The 23,580-nt window shown below is 43.4% G+C and overlaps 1 protein-coding gene across 2 annotated transcripts in view; it reads right to left on the bottom strand.

Annotated features, from left to right (window-relative positions):
• DOK5 (docking protein 5) overlaps window positions 1-22,389 on the bottom strand; it is a 57,286-nt gene extending 34,897 nt beyond the window's left edge. Inside the window, exon 1 of one of the 2 annotated variants that reach the window (XM_033153577.1) lies at window positions 21,992-22,389. In XM_033153577.1, coding sequence (XP_033009468.1) covers window positions 21,992-22,057 — 66 coding nt within the window. In that variant the 5' untranslated portion in view covers window positions 22,058-22,389. The remainder of the gene's footprint in view (window positions 1-21,991) is intronic. The other variant, XM_033153576.1, reaches the window with a different exon arrangement.
• Between the last annotated feature and the right edge of the window lie 1,191 nt (window positions 22,390-23,580).

Raw genomic sequence — 23,580 nt, 5'->3', positions numbered from 1 at the left:
CGAGAGGCAGTGAAGGATAGGCGTGCCTGGCATGCTCTGGTCCATGGGGTCATGAAGAGTTGGACACGACTGAACGACTGAACAACAACAATTTTAGCATATGAAGGTGAAAAGAGACTCTGTTATGATGATTCTGTGGTATGCCCCTCTCTTTTTATTTCTCTATATTTGGTGGGTTCCAGCAGGGTGAGCTATCCCAGACGAGCTGTCCAAGTTGAGCTGTCCAGAGCTGGTGGCTTCCAGTGTAGGTTTGTTTAATATGCATTATATTGTTGTGGTTAATATTATTTATTGATCGCCTTCAACGTACGTCCCAAATCAATGTACAAAATATAATAAAAGCAGCACCAACAACACACACGCACCAGAATATGAATTTTAAGAACAAGACAAAGTAGACACCCATGGCAGTAGACCTATGCAGCCAACTGGGGAAGAGCCAGCATGGTGTAGTGGTTAAGAGCGGTGGACTCGTAATCTGCTAAATTGGGTTCGCGTCTCTGCTCCTCCACATGCAGCTGCTGGGTGACCTTGCTGGGTCACCTCACAGAGTGTTTGTTGTGGGGGAGGAAGGGAAAGGAGAATGTTAGCCGCTTTGCGACTCCTTCGGGTAGTGAAAAGCGGGATATCAAATCCAAACTCCTCCTCTTCTTCTTCTTTTCAGAATAAAATGTCTTTAGTTATTTCTGGAAATTTCAGATAGTGAGTGCCTGTCATACCTTGGCAGTCTAATGGGTCCATTTCCATGACTAATCTAAAGTGCTGGTATTATCTCTTAAATACGAATGACCAGGATACCTAAAAGAATGTCTATCCAAACTTTGATGTCCCACTCCTCAGTGGTGGTACCCCAGTTGTGGCATACCCTTCCCACCTTTCTTGTGGCCTATTCGATGCCAAGTGAAGACTTGTTTATTTTTCCTGGCCTTTCAAAAACCCTGTGGTTTTTAACATGTATGAAATTGCCATGGTTTTAGCCAACACTTTTGAGCTGTGGTTTGTTTTTATTTCTGCCAGAGAGAAGCTTTTCTGCTCTGAAAACTGTGATTTTATGATACTGTATTTTAATTTTGCATTTTATTGTTTTATGTGTGCCATCCAGAGAACAAAGCTATTGGATGGCCATGTGTAAATATAAGAAAAAAACCAGAGAGGAGAAGTTCCCAAACTATGCCCAACATGTTTCGGAGATAAGAAATTCCTTCAGTGGGGCGACACTTCTTATCCGAAGTGCTACAGAATTTTATCTGTCCTGGTTGATCTTGAGAAATGTTGCCACTGACGAAGGAATTTCTTGATTCTGAAGTGATTTTGGGATAATAAAACCTCCATCAAGTCCCTTCTCTCTCCTTTTTTGGCCTTATGTAGGGTGATAGTCAATTTTAGTCATACTCAAAAGTAAAAGGTAAAGGGACCTCTGACAATTAAGTCCAGTCATGAACGACTCTGGGGTTGCGACGCTCATCTTGCTTTACTGGCTGAGGGAGCCGACAGACAGTTTTGTCTGCAGACAGTTTTTCCAGTTCATGTGGCCAGCATGACTAAGCCACTTCTGGCGAAACCAGAGCAGCACACGGAAACGTTGTTTATCTTCCCACCGGAGCGGTACCTATTTATCTACTTGCACTGCCTGCTTTCAAACTGCTAGGTTGGCAGGAGCTCAATACTCAAAAGTAGACTTGTTGAAATCAGTTGATTTCAGTGGTCTGTCTACTTGGAGTATCACCCATAGCAAACAAATAAACCATAAATACTTTTTTTTAAGTGAATTATTTATCTATGTTTTTTAAGGATGACACTATTATTATTATTATTATTATTATTATTATTATTATTATTATTTTGTTTGTACCCTGCCCATCTGGCTGGGTCCCCCTAGCCACTCTGGGCGGCTTCCAACAAATATTAAATACATTAAAATGTCACAGATTAAAAACTTCCCTATCTTTACTTGTGGCATGCTTGACAAAACGGAAGCTCACCACTGCCACAAGATGCAAGGCATAAGAATGTAAGAGACCTGCTGGATCATGTCAGTGGCTTGCCTTGTCCAGCATCCCATTTTCACAGGGACCAAACAGATGGCTGTGGCAAGCAGACTCTTTCCACCTCTGCAGCACAGTTTACATGCAAACTGTCTCTTTAATTAAAATGGTTAAACCAATGAGTAGTGTGAAGAAGTAATGGTTCTATGTCTGCATCCTAAAATATGCCTCAAATTTATTAAGCATGACACTGTTATTTGCCCATGACACTGTTATCACCCTCCTGCTGCTACAAACGCACGGTTCTTATTTAAAAAGGGACATTCACCAGCTGCAGAACTAACCACACATTTCATTTTACTACAGGGAGATAATGAGATACAGAGAGAGAGAGAAAGGGAGAGAGTCTCCTTGCAGGGAAATATAGATGTGCCATAATGTGTGAAGTGCAAAATGAGGTGAGGGGTGTTTTTTTTCCATCTCCTGCGGGCTCATGTCAGGGTTGGAGTCAGACGCAGGTCAGCAATATAGAAAGCAGATCTCTGTTGTCAGTGAACTTAATACTTTATTCAAGGAAGCAAACATACAACTCGGTCTAGTTGATTCAACAACACTTCCCAATAGGTCCTGACCCCATGGAGCAGTTGCCAGGATTGAAGGTCTCTGCCTTCCACCCTCTCTAAGGCTCTTCCCCTCCCAGATGTTCCCCAAGCAGTCTCAAACTGCGTCTGCACACCTCTGACCTCAGTTCTGCTCTTCTCTTCTTTTTAAAATAATTTTATTTACAATCTTAGAATTATTACAATACTTTTCATACACCAGAATCATACAGTAAATTACATCACATTGTAATTCCACCTTACACAAATTTCTTTCTTTATCCCGCCAACAAAATCCCCTCACCACACCCCTCTGACTTCCCTCCGTCACCAATTTGACTTCCACAAAAAAAGAACGTTGCAAACTTACTCTTGCATTCCAAATTTTCCTTTATATTAATTTATATATTGAATCACCTAATTCATTTCTAAATTTTCTATCTTATTCACTTCATATCTCTTAATCAAGGCATGATAGTATATTAGTTCTTGAGCAATATTTTACCATGTAATCCTCATAGCATTTCCATTCATCTTTTAGCTTTTGTTTGGATTGATTTCTTATTGCGGCTGTTAATTTTTGCCAATGATAAATACTCACTTACAGTAATTTGCAGATCCATTCCTCCTTTGCTGGGACTCTCTGTTCTTTCCAATTTGCTGCTATGACTACCCTAGCGGCAGTGCTTGCATACAGTTCTGCTCTTCTCATTACTGTCCGAGATCTTGAAAACCAGGGGGAAAGGGGGTTTGTCACAGCAGCAGAGAGAGACTCCCTGGATTCTTGATCCCTCCTCCTCTGCTTCAGCCTTATAGTCTGAACTGCTCCCTTTCCCTGTGGTCCTCCTGCTCTTCTAAATCCTGCTCCCCCTTCGGCATCCAGCACCTCCTCCTAATCTTCTCCCTCTTACCTCTCCTTGGTGTCCCACCACCAATGCCTTGGCAGGTGTCTCCCACCACTCCTCTTTGTCCAGACAGCGCCTGACTGATCATGGATTTGGAACATACAGCAAATACAGTGTTAAGCAGCCATTAATCTTCCCATGGACTGCAAGAACATCAAACCTATCCATTCTGAAGGAAATCAGCCCTGAGTGCTCACTGGAAGGACAGATCCTGAAGCTGAGGCTCCAAAACTTTGGCCACCTCATGAGAAGAGAAGACTCCCTGGAAAAGACCCTGATATTGGGAAAGATGGGGGGCAGAAGGAGAAGGGGACGACAGAGGATGAGATGGTTGGACAGTGTTCTCAAAGCTACCAACATGAGTCTGACCAAACTGCGGGAGGCAGTGGAAGACAAGAGTGCCTGGCGTGCTCTGGTCCATGGGGTCACGAAGAGTCGGACAAGACTAAACGACTAAACAACAACAACAATCTTACCACACCATGCATAAGTGTGGGAGCTCTGATGCCACCCATAAAGCAGAGGTGACAAATTGCTGCCCCCAGGACAGTTCTGGTCCATTAAGTCTCCCCATCCAGCTGTGATATGAATCCCTCGGAACCCTGTGATTCAACCAAGGAGCAGGAGGCACCTAAGGATGAGGACTCAGAGTGGAAAATGGGCAGGGATGAGACGAGGTCACAGAGCCTGCTTCATGAAACCTCCCTGTCCCCAGGTGCACCTGGGCCGGACAAGGCAGGGGACCCAGTGACTACGCTTTCTGAACATATGGAGGATGAAGGAGCCTCAAGGTCCCTTCCAACTCTAGAATTCTATTATTCTAAATAGAATAGTAGCACACTCAATATTTGGTTTGGTTCTGAGACTCATTCTTCCAAGGAGGCCACTCCATCTCCTACCTGGGGACATTCCCACCCCAGCTCTCACCAGAAAGAGCCTTATGACCACCATTGTTGTGGGCTCTCACCCCACAAGGTGACCAACAGCTTTCTTTCCACACTCTCTCACCAAGCATTCAACCATGCTGGGGGGCATAAACAAGGTCTCAGAAACTCCCCAAATGGCAACTCCAAAAATGGATTTTCGGTGTAAGGAACACAGGAAACTGCCGAGTCAGACCACTGGTCCATCTAGCCCAGGATTGGCATCAGTGTCATCAGACTTTTGATCAGGGGGGTATTTCCAACATTACCTGGAGATGGCTGGACGTGAACCTGGGGCCTTCTGTGGACAAAGCAGATACTCTACCACTGAATTACAGATATTCCCACCAAACCAACCACTGCCTCTTCTGTCTAGCTGGGGCTGATCCTACAGAACACTCAAATTCATTCCATGAGGAAGAACTATAACCAAAATCGTAATGTGGTATTCCTCCTACACCTGTCCCTAGTGCCGAAAGTCCACACTAATATCCATTCTGCTTCAACGTGAAGCTGGTTCCGGACATAAATTATATGAGTAACGTTCACAGTACAGTAACTAAGTCTATAATGACAAAGACACAGAAAATACTATCAATTTAGCTCAGTTCCTGATACCTGACTGGAACTTCCACCAGCGCAGGTCAGATGCTGCTTTTTAAAAAAAACTAAAATAGAATGAGTCAGTTCATTAATAACTTGGGCTGCCTGCCAGTGCAATGCATCCAGTGACTAACTCATGACCAGACAGACTTTGGAACTTGGGGGACTATGAGGACTTACCAATTACGAAGAAGGCTGTGGCATTTTATGATTCTCTCTATCCTACTTACTGCATTTAATTAGGAAGACGCAGAGGAGGGGGAAGAGCAGTCATCTGTTGCTAATGTTGACGTAGCTTGTACATTGCACTCATTAACACTTTGCTCACCTCCATCTTCTGTGGTATGCAGCCTTATTTCCTACACTTTTAATAATGATGGTGGTGGTGGTGGTGGTGGTGGTGGTGGTGATGATGATGATGATATGAGCCATAAGAGAATGACAAACAAAACAGATGGAACAGGCCTTCTGCCTATTGCCACAGGGTGATACCTTCGTGGTACTTTTTGCTTAGGGACAGGTCCAGTTGTGCACACACATCTCTCGATTTCTGACCTCTTGGTTATCGATCAAGACTTGCAGTAGTAGGCACAGGAATACTAGGAGTGTTTTGAAGGTTGTTCAGTTGTGGGAAGAAGAGTCAAGGTGTTCAAGAGGATGTGATGAATCTTGCCTTTTTATCAGGCTTGTTTGCTTAAAAAAAAAAAAAGCCTTGCTCATTTAATGGGCCAATTGTGGTATTTAAACCTCTGCTGGTTCAGAGTTAGAGCTGTCTGATGTTCACTGGAGCTCCACAAAACCAGGAAATTAGAAGCTAACACCAAGGCCTTAACAGATGTGCCCCGTGATCAGAACTCCCTTGCCGCTATAATAAGCTACACCATTCAATATTACTGAATTGCGTTTATCATATACATACATATATTTGAGCAAAAGAAGAAATTGGAAAGCATACTCTTAACCAGGGATAGGGAACCAAAGTCTTGGGGACCAAATGCAATTGTCCAGGAATCTCTGTCTGATGCTCAGGACTCTCCTTAGGCTATGCCCCTCCCCCACATTGGGTCACACCCACATTCTCCAGGCCACACCCCTCACTGGCCCTGCTCCATGACCTCATCAAGTGCTATTCTTTGAGCAAAATATGCCCCTTGCTTGCCTTGATGGAGGAGAGAGCTGTGTGCATGTGTTTGTATATCTGACTTTTGCACAGCTGAAATGTAGCCTACTGTATCAAGGTTAAGAGTCTCATCTTCCCACTTTTGCTTCTGGACTTTCCCCCTGCCGGCATGCAGCCCCTGGAAGGAATGCAGCCCTCAGATGGAAAGGGGTTCTTTCCCTCGCCACGCTCCAAACTAAATCAGTAAGTTCACTGGAACCATCATTTTCTTCGTTGACATCAAACAAATGAGGAGTCCAATTATTTAATCCTCTGCAGTTTAGGCACCAGGAAGTAAATGGTGTAAACATCCTAATGGATCAATAATTTCAATTAAAACCAGTGACATTAATTTCACTGAAGCAAAAGTCTGAGTCACTCTTGCAGCGTGGGACTCCGATCATATTTGCAGACAGTGCAATGAAAGATCTGTCAGCTCCATATATATATATATATATATATATATATATGAATCAAATCCACAGTAAGTCAACCCAATTATTGCTCGTTATCTTGCAGATGGGTCAAGAAGCCTTGAAAGTCTTACACTTTTAGTCTGTTTCTAAAAAGACAAGTGCCAGTGTTCAAAAGTGTGTGGAAAGCGCACGTTCTGACCTAGGTGCCCAGAGGGGGAAGATGATAGTGGCTTAGTCATGAGCAAAGTGTAACCCATATATTCTCAGAAACACCCTTCATGAATTTCTTTATGTTTCTACGTAGCCTGTTACCTAAAGAGATGAGTGGTACAGAGGTAAACAAAGGCCTGAGTCATTTTAGAAGTGTGGGCCCTGGCCATACTTGCTGATGACTCAAGAAAATGAAAGTGGAAAGAAAAGTCCATCAACTCCACAAAAAACTAATCTAATCCCCAGTTAGTCACTCCGATTATCGTTGGTTATCCTATATACTGTACATATATGAGAAGAGGCCCCAGAAGTTGTACACTGTGGTCTGTCTCTGAAAATAGCAAATGCCAAATTTCTGCCTGGAGGGGGGAGATGGTTGCAGCTACTTAGTAATGAGCTGTATGTAACCTGTACATGCTCAGAAGCACTCTTCACAAATTTCTCTGCACTCTGTGGTATAGTAATAATTTTTCATAATGGCTCCAGCTGCAGCCACAGTCCCAATAAATATAGGCATGTCCCTCAGGGAAAGACAGTCTGCTGAATGGATAGGGGTAGATAGAGAACAACGAGCACCAATAAACAGCATAATATCCAATTTATCAGGGCCATCAGGACTGCAATTCTATGCATTGTTTCTTTGGAGCAAACTCCACTGAACTCAGTAGAGCTTACTTCTGGCTGCACAGGTTGAACCTGTAAAACACACTGAACTTAACAAACAAAAAAAGATCTTCAGCTTGCTGACATGCAATATTTAAGGCAGTGGTTTCCAATTAGCTAAGTACAACAGTAGGATTGCCAAATTTCTAGAAGTAAAATTCATTTGAACGTGTTTTTCAACACTTTTTTCATTTCATTATAAATCTTTTCCCAGAAGTCTTTTACCTTTGGGCACAACCACCACATATGGAAGAAAGTTCCTTCTGCTTGTTTACATTTCCAGCACTTATTACTTAGTCCATGATACATTTTTGCTAGTTTCATGTAATAAATATATTATAAAAAAGAAGTAAAATTCAAAAGTTCTAGAGCTTTTCGGGGGAAATGAAACTCAAAATTGCCGATTTTCCAAAATTTTCTGGACGCTATGGCAACCCTAACATCAGCCCCCCCCCATTTTTCAAAAGCCAAGCCTTCAACCCACTATTTTTGAAAATGTTGATAACTCTACAATAGTTTTTGTTATGTGAATGGTGCCATAGACACCCTGGGTGGGTTATGTAGAACCCCTGGGGTTCACAGACCACCAATTGGGAACCACTGCTTTGAGCCATTCAGTCAGAAATGAAAACAACTTTCAAAGAAGTGTAACCATTTAAACTGCATTAAAAAAAAGGGAAGAAATAACCAGTTTCACCATGATGATTCTCTCACCCTATGGCCTTCCTCTATGCCAATCCATTGTAAACAACCTTGAAAGCCTCGCCGTCAACTCATTCGTTTTCCAAAGCAAGAAGGCTCCATCAAATAACCTGCTGCTCTCATTGTTGACATCGTCACTCCTGCTATGGAAAAAGTCCCACGCCTTCTCCTTCTCCCTTACTACTGCCTGAGACCCAGTTCAAATCAAGGCCTTCCCTTTTGAAACTAAATGTAATACGCAGGTGGGACCACAGCCGTTTCCCTAAGGTGGCGCACTGTAAACGTGAAGCATTCCTGACAGATGCCTGCTCCATCTTTTCTTGGGAAGGAAATTCCATAAGCCTCTCAGTTGTTTGTTCTGGTGAGCAGCTCAGTTTAAATTGTTATCTATAGCACAGACAGCATTGCTATTGCTGCTGCTCTCAGTAGATCAAGAGAACAATTGTTCCCTTTTATAACATTATATCTTGTGTTTGAGCATTATAATCATCTTCCAGAATTAAGACTGCCAGAAGAAATATCAACAACCTCAGATATGCTGATGACACAACCTTGATGGCAGAAAGTGAGGAGGAATTAAAGAACCTTTTAATGAGGGTGAAAGAGGAGAGCGCAAAATATGGTCTGAAGCTCAACATCAAAAAAACTAAGATCATGGCCACTGGTCCCATCACCTCCTGGCAAATAGAAGGGGAAGAAATGGAGGCAGTGAGAGATTTCACTTTCTTGGGCTCCATGATCACTGCAGATGGTGACAGCAGTCCCGAAATTAAAAGACGCCTGCTTCTTGGGAGGAAAGCAATGACAAACCTAGACAGCATCTTAAAAAGCAGAGACATCACCTTGCCAACAAAGGTCCGTATAGTTAAAGCTATGGTTTTCCCAGTAGTAATGTATGGAAGTGAGAGCTGGACCATAAAAAAGACTGATCACTGAAGAATTGATGCTTTTGAATTATGGTGCTGGAGGAGACTCTTGAGAGTCCAATGGACTGCAAGAAGATCAAACCTATCCATCCTTAAAGAAATCAGCCCTGAGTGCTCACTGGAAGGGCAGATCCTGAAGTTGAGGCTCCAGTACTTTGGCCACCTCATGAGAAGAGAAGACTCCCTGGAAAAGACCCTGATGTTGGGAAAGATGGAGGGCACAAGGAGAAGGGGATGACAGAGGATGAGATGGTCGGACAGTGTTCTCGAAGCGACTAGCATGACTTTGGCCAAACTGCGGGAGACAGTGAAAGATAGGCATGCCTGGTGTGCTCTGGTCCATGGGGTCACGAAGAGTCGGACACGACTGAACGACTGAACAACAACAACAACAATCATCTTGCAGCCTGATGTAAACACATTGACTTTCCAACGAGTTCTCAGTGTGAGTGCTCAGAACTGCAGCCTTAACTGGCTTTTCTAAAATACCTTACTATTTCCATTTGCCCAGGTATGATTTCTCTTCCTGACCTTTTCCACTCTCATAAAAACCTCCCCAGTTTGTTGACTGTCAGTGTTACTGGCGCAGAAAGTTCATGCTTTAATGTTTTTCTTTGAGACGCTGCCTTTTCTGATATCTGATGTATTATGCATTAAGTTTCTGACACAGTCTGCCCTGGGAAGGTTCTGCCCTGGAAGTTGTCATCTAAATGTTCTATATAAAGTAACTGGATTACTTTCAATCAGCTCCTGTGCTGATTTGGATCAATGCAACTCCATTTAATTAAGCTCTGCCAATGAAGAACAGAAAGGGAATGGCCAATGGCATGCATTACTTTAGGCAACTTCACTTAATTGTCACTAGTAACCAGCAAATCATTTTCCACCAAATTTAGTGGGCAATAACTACTCTAAAGGCTTAAGCACTGAGTCACTGAGAAGCAGTAAATTAGAGTTATCACCTTACAACCTAGACTTTTAAAATACAGGCAGTTGTGGTTCCTCTTGTGAGGAGATACAGGGGCTACAGGCAGTGCTTTTTTCTTGAAAAATGTTTAGGGGTACTCTCATTTTCCTACTCATATTGAAATACAGCCGTTCAATGAGGTCAAACTTAGATGCACAAAATGTTTAGGGGTATGTGTACCCCCAGAAAAAAGCACTGGCGTCAGGAACCCTTGGCTCTCTGCACAGCTGGCCTTGTGGGATGATGAGCCATCAGGCCTACAGGTTGGAGCATATTCCCAGAGAATGAAGGATGGTCGGCGTCTCTCTCATTCAAGACTGGCCACTATCTCTCCTCAACAGGAAGGTGATGCAATTCCTTCCTTTTCCGGCTAGGACTTTGCCTTGATGATGCAAATCCATCTCTAGGTTTTGGCCTGGTTTCTGGTCCTGACTTCACATGAGAACCGTGATTGACGGGAATGCTGTAGCTCTCTCTGTGGTAGAAATTGTGCTTTTCATGCAGGGAGTCTGAGGTTAATTTTCAGTATCTGCCGGTAGGGCTAAAAAGGACTCCCATTCTGAAATACTGGCCAACCACTGCCAGTCAGTGTAGAAAATACTAAGCTAGATGGACCAAATGACACCAGCATGAGTGGGATGGATCCAAGACAGTTACAGCCTAAGGCAGGAATATAAAACAGGGAGAGTCTCTTGCTCTACACAAGGCTGCTACTTTGAGGAAGCACCCTTAGCTTTGAGCTATACCACTAGGCGCTGGCTGAAAGTTACAAGCTGTCCTGGTTAAATGCAAAACATACTGTTATTTGAGAAGTGTTCTGTTACAATAACTACAATGGAAAGGGCCTCCTCAGTGGTGGCACCCCAGCTGTGGAATACCCTTCCCAAAGAGGCTCACTTGTCACCTTTCTTGTGGCCTATTCGATACAAAGTATTTATTGAAAGTGCCCAAGACCGCACACATGAAAGTCATGGCAACATGTTAAAAGCTAAAATACACAGAATAAAAATAACAGAATAACACCAGACTGGTTATCACAGCTTGCCAAATGTTCTCCAATGAAAACCTATCTGACTAGGAAAATATGTAATGCACATGGACTTATATTTGGTTGTAAGTTGCTTTGGACTGCCTTGGGCACCTTAAAGCAACTAAACATTTAATCAAATATAATAATTATTATTTCTTGTTTTCCAAAGGAATGAATGAAATAAGTATTTATTTCTGTTATGCACACTGTGGAAATGCTTCCAAAGGCAAATCATTCAAAAGAATGCCAAAGATGACTAAAGCAACTCTAACAATTCAGACACTTGCAGAAATATGTCTGTTATCTCTGTTCTACAATCCTAAAACAGGCTTGGCAGACATGATCAGCTATAATAACAACTTTAATAACTTTTAACTTCTTTCAAGAGTAAGAATCATATTTTTTTCCTAGCTCATCTGACACATGAGCCATCATCTCTCAGACATGAAAGCATTTTGCAACATTTCCCAAGATGCTGCTTCAAGATAAACTTTTTTAAAAATATTCTTTTGTAAATCATCAATGACAGCTAGCAGTTTGTCTTGGCAAATTTTCCGTTATGAAGTGGCTAAAACATAAATCCATGGAATCTTGGGGGGAAAACATGGCCTGGAATTACAAATTACACACCACTAAGAGTCAGTGCAAGCAGGTCGTGCAGAAAAGCATCCAACACGAGCAGGGTGAATTTAAAAATCACAGTGTGTTCTCTCTCACGCACTCTCTCAGTTTCCCATCGGTTCTCTAATAATTGCAAAACAGGGAAATCAAACAAATGGCCTGTCAAAAAAAATTGGCAATAGAAGAAAGTCCTAATTTACATTCTAAAGATGGTGTGTGTTGAAATACCAAGAGATAAATAAAACCCCTGTACATTTGGGGATTGTAAATGAAAGCAAGTCTGAATGACTTGTGTCCCAGCAAGCCAAACATAGCCTACTAGCCACATATTATCTTCTGTAGGTGCCTCACACACACACACAAACACACACAAACACACATGTCCTGTATTTACAGTCCCAGATAAACAGCAAAGCTTCATTTAGCTTGACAGATTTCAAGTCATGCTGCTTAATGATTGCCATGGACTGGTTGGGCACAGGGGAATGGTGGGAGAAAACAGGTTGGGAAGCCCCAAGGGAAGAAGGCTCCAAGACATGGCAGGGGGGTTGGACGATGCTTAGTGGTCAGAGGGAGAAGACTGGGAGGAGGTGTCAGAAGCTGAAGAGGTAAACTGGGTTTGCTGGAGAGTCTGTTGCAAAGAGAAGTCCAGAATCAGAAGCAGGAGACGGCCAAGAGGCAGAGAGGAGTCCAGCTGGTGAGGAGGCACAGGTGTCTCCTCCTGCTGCTGCAACAAGCTCCCCTCTCTCCAGGTCTCCCAGAACCAGGAGAGGCTTGAAGAGGGCAGAGTAGTTAGCTTCACACCAGCATAGTCTCAGATTACTTGGGGGAAACCTTGGGGAGGACAGGGTTTAGGCAGCTGTGGCGAGGCAGAGACCTTCAGTCTTCACAACAAGACCAGCTTGAGATGAGTTGCTGTGCTCATTAGACATAACACTCCTGTGCAGATCCCAGTTTTGCTAATCAAGAGTTAACTCCAACTTACTCGGTGTAATTTACTGCTGGCTCGCTCCTGTCAATGATACTGGCAAAGAAGATGAAACCAGGTAAATGGCAGAATATGTAAAGCACTAAGAGGGGCACTATTCTGAGGCAGATGTGCCTTTCTCTCCTGCCAGTCGAGAGCCTAGCAGACTACATGAGAAGAACCTTGATGGATCAGGCTTAAAGTCTAGTCCAGCATCTTCTTTTCACGGGGGACAACCAGATGACTATAGGAAGCCCCAAACCGTCTCTTACGGTTTCCAGCAACTGGTATTCAGAAGCAAACTGCACTGACATGGCCCTGAATGCTCCCTAACAATGGACCATCACTGATCCATGCTGGATTTGTCAGCGACTGTACATTTACTGCCTTATTATCTCAATGCAATTTGGGTAAGGGGGGCATAGAAGGATCTACTGGGTGGTTGTTCTTATGTCCCCTGGTGTGTAGTTTCAGAAAGGTTTCAGATACAGGCCACCTGCATGCATGTGCAACAAGAATTGCTGCGCATTTAACCGTGGGATAGGTGTTGGTGGGGCAGAGAACAGAAGAAACTATGTTTTAGAAATACGGCACATTTGAAAAAAAACACAGGAATTTAGCAAAATCTTATTGACGAAAAAGAATTTATAATTGAAGAGCAAGCGAGAGAATGAATATAACAGAGAAAAAGATCATAGCTGTCAACTTTTCCTTTTTTTAAGGGAAATTCCCTTATTCCGAATAGGATTCCTCACAAGAAAAGGGGAAAATTGACAGCTATGAATAAGATAGAAACGCAAAATAAACAGGTGCATATAGTGGGTGATAGAGAAGTTAGACCTGGCCATTAATAAGTATTAAGAGTGAAAGAATTTGACAATAATATCAAATAAAACAACCCAACTTTGCAGGGAGTGCCCAAGGGGGTAGAAAGTAAACCAATGCTCTGTTTAACAGAAATATGTATAGGACTGAAAGACAAGAAACAACTTTAACGTTCAGATAGATGCCTGCATGATCACAAAACCCATGTGGTTATTTTAGAGATGCAACCATTTTGCACACAGCTGGGAATGAGGCTGACTGGCACATGGAAGGTACATGAGCTCAATTAATCCTGGTGCACTGCAAGGCCTGGTGAGCATCAGCTGGGCGCCTGGTGCCCATAGCTCTGTCACTGCCCCTTTGGAAGTCTGTAACACCTTAACTGCCATTTCATTGGTCGATACAATAGTAATCATTGCAGAAGCAGCAGGACGGGGAAGTGGGGAGCAAGGCAGAATTTAGAGTCCTCCACCAGAAACAGCAGTGGGTGGCTCTAAACCGGTCTGTGGACACATTTGGCAGCTTGCATCCAAGATCAAGCCCTGCCAGTTCCAAGTTTTGTCCTCAGGTTGCCCCCATTAAGCAGGATATCAAAGATGCAGGAAGGAAGTCACTATGGAATGCTCAAGTCTTAGCAGCTCACACTCTATATATAACAGAAGACTCTCCGCCTGGGATTCTTCTTCATGTTACAATTGGTGGGAAAAGACGGTGTTATTTCTGAACACAAGGACAACCCCCCCCCACCCCCCGGGGGATGTGGCAGTGGATTTTGACAAGCCATACAAGGTTCTCTGGACACCTGCAAGGATGATACAACATCTAGCAGGAAAACCGTAGGAGAGGCAGCCAATGGAATCACCCGTGATTAGACTGAAGCATTGGAAGAGGGAAATGGTGATCATTTTACAAATAGTAGAACGAGTATCCCAGGATGTAATATAGTAGCTCATCTCTTCCACTAACAATAGTACAGGAAGCAGTGAGTTACAGGAAGGCAGATCTAGGTAGAGGGCAGAAAGCATCCTTTTGATTCAGTTTTCATACTCTAGGTAAAAAACTGTATTATATATTGCATAGGCCAGTGTTTTTCAACCTTTTTTGGGCAAAGGCACACTTGTTTCATGAAAAAAATCACGAGGCACACCACCATTAGAAAATGTTAAAAAATTTAACTCTCTGCCTATATTGACTATATATAAAGTAATTTTTTCAATTTTTCCCACAGCACAACCAGGCAACAGTGGTTGAAAAACACTGGCATAGGCAACGTAATATTGTGATTACAGATCATTCAGTCTCACTGTATAACAAGCATATGTAGCAAGCATATTGCAGACCCTCCAAGTGTCCCTATTTTCCAGGGACATCCCTGATTTAGAGAAGACGTCCCGGTTTCTGATTTGATCCCAGAAAGTCCTGCTTTTCCTTAGGATGGCCTTATTTTCATGGGAGAAATGTTGGAGGGCGTGGAGTTATCCAACTTCCAAGCCATCTGAAGGCAATCCTGTATGAGGAAGGTGTTTTATTTTTAATGTTTAATGTTTTGTGTTTTTATATATGTTGCAAGCTGCCCATAGTGGCTGGGGCAACTCAATAAGATGTGTGGGGTATAAATAGTAAAATTATCGTTATGGAATGAGACATCCCTATTTTCATTGGAGAAATGTTGCAGGGTATGGTATTGCCTAAACCAGCCAGAATTTAGGCCAATGTTCTCAGCTGTTTTTAACTGACAAATCGGGTTCTGCCATGAGTAAGAGCATGTGTTGCGATCGGGACCTGGCAAGACTCATCCCTTCCTGTGGGGGTGGGGCCAGTAACCGGCCTTAGCAGCTATAGGGCAGAGAGGAGTTACTGGGCAAAATTAGATGTTGCAATTTGTGATGGACAGCTTAGCATCCTATATATTCCTCTGCATGCAGGGTGATCTACCTCTTGGCTTCGAGCTTCTGATCACCCATCCCGCTCCCCCTCTTTTTCTTAGGCCTCTGCGCTTGACCTTGCAACTGCCTGTCATGGGGTCGTCTGCTTTTGGGGCAGAGGCCCAGTAGGAATTTGTCCATCTGGCTGATTGGCTGTTGCCATTTGGTTTTGCCTACTGCAGTAGCAACTTGTCACAACTTGTAAGGTTGGCGGTTAGGCATTGGTTCCTGTGTGGATTGCTGGATTGGGCGGTTCCCATCCAGAACCATGATGATACTGGGAATTCCGTTAAAGGAATCCGGCGACTCTTATGCTTTGTCCGAAGCCCCCGGTAGGGGTTAGGGCCATGGCCGAGTCCCCGGGACCATGGGGAGAGGGTAGCGTGTACACCCCCCGCTCCTTAACTCTCCTCAGAGGCATTCTCCCAATCGCTGGTTTTAGGCCAGCCTCTGTCCCAGTAGGACAGTAGTCTGAACCGATGCCTACGCAACCACTCACCGAATTTGTATTTAAATAAAGTTGTGGTCTAAATTATTGCCAAAAACCCAAACAAAAATTATGTCTCCTGTGTCAAGTCATTGGGGGGTGGCTTGAGGTCCTCGATACGCAATCAACAATGGAGAGCAAGCACTGGAACAGGGTGTGTTTAATCCCTTCATCCCGTGTTATTTCCCAGCTGAAATATTCTCCTTCAATCACAGAATCATAGAACTGTAGAGTTGGAAGGGACCCCAAGTATCATCTAGTTCAACCCTCTGCGATCTTTTTCTCTCCAGCAAAGCTAATAACAGCTTGCGGAGGAGGAGGGTTAATTTTAGTGGGGGAGCTGTTCAGCATTCCCCTTCCCTAGCTGATTTTAAGAGGGGTTTTTTAAACTGATTACATGCTGAAATAGAAGTAGAGGAGCAAAGCCACTCCATGGCACATTCCATTTACTAAGGAAAAAGCATTCTGTACATGCTCAGAGGTATTTCACTTACAAGGGGGAGAAACTGAGTCATTGTTTGGGGATCCTAACCAGAAGGTGCACATATAGTTTAAATGATCTAATTGATTTACTGTGTTTGTTTGTTTTTTTATCTCATTTTATATTGTTTTGTTGCGTTTTTTTTTTTAATCAGGATGCCACATTGGGGGGCCTTTTGGAAGTCAAAAGGCAGATATGGTAACTTTTTTGCAGAATGGTAATGACAATGATGACAACAGCAGCAGCAATGTTTTTGCCTTGAGATCCCTGGATTTTCTATAAGAATTTGGTATTTTAAAGATGCAATACAATCATTTTACTTTTCTTTGGAAGGAGGAGGATGTGATACTATTGCTTCCATGGCAACTATTTTTTTAATTAAATGAATATGCTAATTGCCCGTTTCAAATGGAATGTAAAATTGCACTTTTACTAACAGTAAATAACCCAAATCAGATTTTTAAATTAGCCATCAGCTATCATTTCTGTAATTCCCTTTCCTGCTACATATATATTCACTGATTGTGGCCTTCAAGCAAAAACTTGTGTGTGTGTGTGTGTGTGTGTGTGTGTGTGAACCAGCATATATACGGTGTGTGTGTGTGTGTGTGTGTGTGTGTGTGTGTATATATATATATATATATATATATATATAATTTCAACTGGTTCAAATGTTTAGCAGGGCTTTGTGTCCTGTCTTATCACAGAAAACAAGAGTGAGGCTCATTCCATTGGCTTGTTGTTGTTGTTCAGTCGTTCAGTCGTGTCCGACTCTTCGTGACCCCATGGACCAGAGCACGCCAGGCACGCTTATCTTCCACTGCCTCCCACAGTTTGGCCAAACTCATGCCAGTCGCTTCAAGAACACTGTCCAACCATCTCATCCTCTGCCGTCCCCTTCTCCTTGTGCCCTCCATCTTTCCCAACATCAGGGTCTTTTCCAGGGAGTCTTCTCTTCTCATGAGGTGGCCAAAGTACTGGAGCCATTGGCTTGGATGGGACCAACTGCTATTAGTCGCTTCTCCTCCTCTCCCCAAACTGAGTTTATCAGTGGCTATTTTATCATTTCATTCTATATCATTATATAAGAGCAGGTACCTTGGATGTGGAAGGAAGAAGAAAATAAGGGAATTAAGGTACCTGCTCTTATATAATATAATAGTGAATAACTGTAATCCTGGTTTATTTTCCTCAATTGTTAACCCAGAATTCCCTGTTTCACATGCCAATGCCCTAAACAACTTGGGCCCCAAATATCTGAAGAAGTGTCTCATCTTACATCAATCTGCCCAGATGTTAAGATCAGCAGCGGAGGCCTGGTTGGCTGAGCTGCCACCCTCCATGGTTCAAGAGGTGGTAGCATGTGACAGGGTCTTCTCTGTGGTGTCCCCCAGGTTATGAAATGACCTCCCCTATGACGTCTGCCTTGTTCCATCACTGTATGCTTTTTGATGATTGGTCAAGTTGCACCTCTTTGGTCAAGGGGCACCTCAGGCCTTGGGCTGAGTGGACATCTTCCCTTCTCCTTCTCCTTCTCATGTTGTCCTACAGTTCTGTGCTGCCATCTTGTTATACCAATACAGTACTATTATTTTAATTGTACATTGCTACTTATTTTAATTCTTACATTTTTTTTTTGACCCACCAGCATGACCAAGGTAGACTATAACATAAAATAGTAAACAAATAAATAAAGGGAACTGTGGCTTAATATGAGACAAGATCTTCACACTGAAACCATTAAGAATAAGTCTTTGGCCTCAACACTTATAGTTCACACCCACTATTCCTAGGGAGGCTAGAATGATGTCTCAAAGCAAGTCATGATGTTTTAGTTGAGATTTGTGCTCGGCGGCTGCAGCTGTGGCGTGCAAAGTCGGAGGCCCTGGTCCAGTTGCTGCTGCAGCACCGGAGAGCACTGCACGGCAATGACATCATGACATGGCGTGATGACATCATGCCATGTCACGACGTCACTACGGCATGGTGCAGTGCGTGCTGATGTTGGGCGCTCATAGTGGGGGCCCAAGTTGGTGACCCAGCCCTTCTGCTGCTACTTTGTTCCATGCTAAGCCATGGTTTGAATTAAGCCTTGTGGTTTGTCTCTTCCAGGCAAAGCACAAACTGTCAGCCAAGAATGAAGTTTGGTTACAGCTTATGGTTTGTCTAAAGCAAGAGAAACTATGATCCTGGGCTTGGACAACATGCTAAGCCAACCATGGTTTAATTCACAGCAATAGGAACAGAGGCAGAAAGCAGCCACAAACTCATCTCCAGGAGCCACAGTGACATTCTCTTTCTCCAAAACAATGTCTACTAGACTCCATTAATTCTAACCATTATGTTTAACTTTAAAGGAAATGCATAGCAGTGCTGAAATTGTAGGTTTTCCCTTTTCTTTTCGGCATCTCCGTAGGCATCCATATTTTATTATAAGAAATGTGTGTGTGTTCAGTCGTTCAGTCATTAGCTTATAAATAGCTTATAAATTAGCTTATAAATACATAGGGGAACAAATCAAATGGACAATAGAGTTTGGGGAGGGGGGATTCTTCCAATAGGTATCAACTAAACTGCTCCACACCATGAATTCAATATAAGGTGTCCTGGACAAAATATAAGCACCTCTTTCCACCTGTATAATCCCTGAGCTCCCATCTAAACAAGCACCTGGTGGTGGCTTTTTCTCATTACACCTGGTGCAAAACATAATTAATTAGCAATATAATGATAGCAGCATCACTGACCATTTTGTTGTGTTTGTTTCAAACACTTTAAAAAAAATGACAGCAAAGCTAACAAGAGTAATACCACTGATGAACAGAATAATCACAGAAAGCTTACCACACCTGAGGTGACAATTTAATGTGAACTGTACCTGAGGGCCCTAGCACATGGTACAATTTGGCATATTTCAGTATGATCTTCACAAGGCATCATCTGTTTGAAATTTTTAATAACTAGCAAGTTTTATCTCCTTCTCCTAACAGGCCACCTTTCCCACTTTTACTGTACCATTGGAAGTGACTATTCTGTGGCTCCTTAGCATTCTTAGCGAGGACTCTAGGAGTCAACTTGCAATTCAGATCTGAAATTCAGGCATCACCTATGTTTTCTGTCTGCTACTTGCCACATGAGACACCTTAGTTTTATGTTCTGTATGAGCAATCTCCAAGATGGGTCATAGTTCCCATTCCACAGATGGAAGAACCAAGGCAGAACTATAGTGAGTTGCCAACGGTTATCAAGTAAATTAATCAATGGGCAAGAATAGAAACATAAGAAGCTGCCATTGGTCCATCTTGCTCAGTAATGTCTACACCAGGCACCCCCAAACTCAGCCCTCCAGATGTTTTGGGACTACAACTCCCATCATCCCTAGCTAACAGGACCCGTGATCAGGGATGATGGGAATTATAGTCCCAAAACATCTGGAGGGCCGAGTTTGGGGATGCTTTGTCTACACCGACTGATAACAGCTCTCCAGATTTTCACATGAGAGTCTTGCATAGCACTAGCTGGAGATGCCTGGGATTGAACTCAGAATCTTATGCAAGCAATGCATGTGCTCTACCACTGAAATATGTACATCCCTCAAATTTGAACCCAAGACTTCCAGAACCCAGTCCTAATATGGATCACTGTAGTTCAACATTGCGTGGCAGAGAGCATGATGGCGGAGTTATGACTGTCATAGGTTTGCTACATAAACCTCCATGAACCTAGAGTACAAAATGGAGCGGAAGTGTAAATAAATGAAATAATTGCTTAAACATAAAATGTATAGCCAAACCACGGAAATTAAGGCATCAGTTTCTGTTGCAATCAATAAGGCACTGGTCTGGAGATATATCTTTAAACACACACGTGTTCATGCAAGGCATTTCTTCTAAACACACACACACATACACACCTTCCATACCATGAAACTTTGTGAACATTTATAGCCAGCACTTCTGTAGAATATCAACACTGGAATAGTATAGGTTTCTGTTTCCTCAAACTCTCCAACCAAGTACAGAGTTGCATGCTCACTTAGCACACTAAAGACTGTGGCTTTGTTTTTTTAGGTACCAAATGTTGCATGGAGGGGGCATCCTTGGTAACATTTTGACACCGAAACTTAGACCTATAGATGCATTGTAGAGGTTTCCGACAAGTGCCATGTTTGTAGCAAATGACGCCCTCACATTTGCACCTGTATCCATGCTGATCAATACGCATTTGAAAGGAACATCTAATATTTAGTCAGGTAGCAAGACATGTGTCCCTTCAAACGGGTGTTTTTTTAAATATGAGACTATGATATTCAAGAACTGTCATTCCAATTACCTACACGATGATATTTGTCACATTGCGGCCAACGTGAATTTTACATTCCCATTGTAGCTTGATGTCTGCGCCAGCTAATGCTGCCTGCAATCCTATACACACTTAATGGGGTGGAGTATGGGGTCAATGGGACTTAATTCTGATTAGACATAGATAGGACTGTCCATGAAAGAACCATGGTAGCACACTCCCTTGCATGTTGGCTCAGAAACAAATGCATTACTGCTGCCTGTCATCTAGGCATATTACGTTGTTGATCATTATTCAAAATTTTTATATCTCTGCTTTCTTTATCAATGTTCAAGGCAGCATAGGAATATAGGGTATAAGAGCCTTATACTGTACTGACTTATACCATTGGTCCATATGGTTTACTGTTGACTCTCCAGAGTTCCAGACAGAGATCTTTCCTAGCCTTACCTGGAGATGCCGGGGGTTTCACCAGAGACCTTTTGCATGCAAAAATACCGCTAAATTTACTGCCCTGGCATATTTATTAGGGTGTAAATGTCACTGGATCCTGCGGGGCTTATTTCTGAGTGAGCTCGTCCAGCATCAGGCTGCTTATCTCTAAGGTGCTACAACACTCTTCTGCCAGGAAGTTCTTTTGGGCGAGTCCCATTGAAATGAATGGGAACTGTGCGTGGGCACTGAACCACTGAGTCCGAAAGTCTGCTTGCTGGCTCCTCTTCTGAAAGTGAAAAGTTAAGAGGGGACGCCGGCTGACTAGGAGATCCCTTAGCCAATTCTAATATGATTAGAGAAGAAATTTATCTAAGCACGCTCATTAATCTTCAGGAATGAGCCTCACTTCCACAAACCGCATAACACAAGAGTTCTGTGACATTCCAAAGCTTGCTACTTTCTCCACACACAAACACAGCTAAGGCACTGGAAAGATAGCATTGGAGCCAGTGTGGATTTTGCAGGCTTTCCTTCCCTCCACCCCGCTTGTATCCATTAACGAGAAATGTCCTTTGCACGGCACTGTGCAAGCTCTGCTTCTATATTTATAATGCACATATGACGGTGGAGAGAGACCTGGAAAGGACTGGCCCTTTGCACAGTTAAAAATAAAATGAAAACAAAGCATGCAACCTTGTTTCCCTTTCAGATCCTCGGACAACCGCACACAACGCACGTGGCCAACGCTGTGATTAAGCAACACCAACCCATTGATAAATCAAACACGGTACAATAACGCCTGTGGAGGGTTTGGGTTTGTTTGTTTTGTAAAAAATAATAAAAAAAAATACTGTACTTACTCCTAAACGTCTGCTCCTTATCTTGACATACCCTTGCTTCACTATGTCGTTAAAATTGGAAGCCATCCTGGGCGGAGGGAACAGAAGGAGTGGAGTTGGGGCAAAGTTGCAATGCAATCCAGTTTGGGGCTGTGGGCTTGGGTGGTGCTTCTGTGTGCAGGTGTGGTTGTTTTGCTTTAAATCCTCCCACCGACCAGCCTTCGGAATAAATCCTCCTCCTGACCCAGAAACTCCCCGGCAAGAGTTTTGTTGCTGCTGCTATCTTTTAAAAAAAGAAGAAGAAGAAGGGAGGGAGGAATCCACTTGGGAAGTGAGAGGAGAAGAGTCAATGAGAGACGGAAGGCTCTCCTGCTGGATCAGCTGACGAGAGAGGCAGACAGCTCGCAGCTGACTGGCTTGTGCGATGAGATCAGAGAATCAGCCCAGAGAGAGCTTCCCCCTCCCCGGTTGTGGGCGGCGAGATCCTCCCTCACTCGCTGCCTGGGTGAAAGAAATGCTACACTTATATATAACGACGTCTGTTTGCCCCCTTCCCTCTTTGAAAGCGGGGGGAGCTGCGCCGGGAAAGAAGGACTCGACTGATTGTGGTCCAGCCAGGAATGAGGATACCTGTGGACCTCAGTCCAGATGTTTGCTGGACTGCATCTCCCATCATCCCTGACAGCTGAGCTGGCAATGCTGGGTGGGGTTGATGGGAAATGGAGTGCCTCTGGAGGACCCCAGCCCCCCCCCCCCCCGTCTTTTGGCATTAAAAGAAAGTAGGGGCAAGGAAATCAGGGTTTAAGCTGGAGCTCATGGAGACTTTGTGTTGGCACCTAATTGGTAGTAGCATCAAGGGTGAACTCCTGGAATATGGGTGCCCCCGAGCAGATGCAGAGGGCATTTCTTCCATCCCAGCCAAGCTAAAGAGGGTCCCAGCTATTAATAGTGTGCTCTATTCATTTGTTCGTTCAGATACAAAAGTGTATTGTTTGTTATATGTGCTGTTATTATTTTGTAGTGTGTTTTGTTGCTCTTTCACCTGGCGGATAGCGAGAGGAATTTCTGTTAGCGAGTGGCTATGTAAACGCAGGACATAAAATACAGAACAAGTACCTAAAATGTACTAGGCTCTAAGTCAGAACAAGAATAAAATGAACAGGTCCCATAGTACTCACGATGTTGGACTGGGTCACTGGGGGGTTGGGGGCTTCCAGAATGAACCCCATAAGTAAGGGGAAGAGGGGTTTAGCCCCCCTAACCTTGGCCCATTTGTTCTATGGCACAGAGCAGGTATTTGGTTATGCTAAGTATGGTGCTTAACTGGCTAGCCAATGTCACTACCTCAATGGAAGGAAAGGGTTTGGCAAGCTTGTTCTTATACATTTTACCCCAACAGATAAAGGAGCCCAATACAGTGGTACTTCAGGTTACAGATGCTTCAGGTTACAGATGCTTCAGCTTACAGACTCCGCTAACCCAGAAATAGTACCTCGGGTTAAGAACTTTGCTTCAGGATAAGAACAAAAATTCCACCATGGCAGGAAAGGCTCAGTGGCCCAGAAGATACCACTACCCCAGAGCAGATGGAGATGGTGCTTTTCATCACA

The sequence above is a fragment of the Lacerta agilis genome, chromosome 6, assembly GCF_009819535.1.
Source record: "Lacerta agilis isolate rLacAgi1 chromosome 6, rLacAgi1.pri, whole genome shotgun sequence".
In the NCBI taxonomy this organism is placed as follows: Eukaryota; Metazoa; Chordata; class Lepidosauria; order Squamata; family Lacertidae; genus Lacerta; species Lacerta agilis.
The sequence above is the reverse complement of the archived record's forward strand: the minus strand, read 5'-3'. Positions and strand labels throughout refer to the sequence as shown.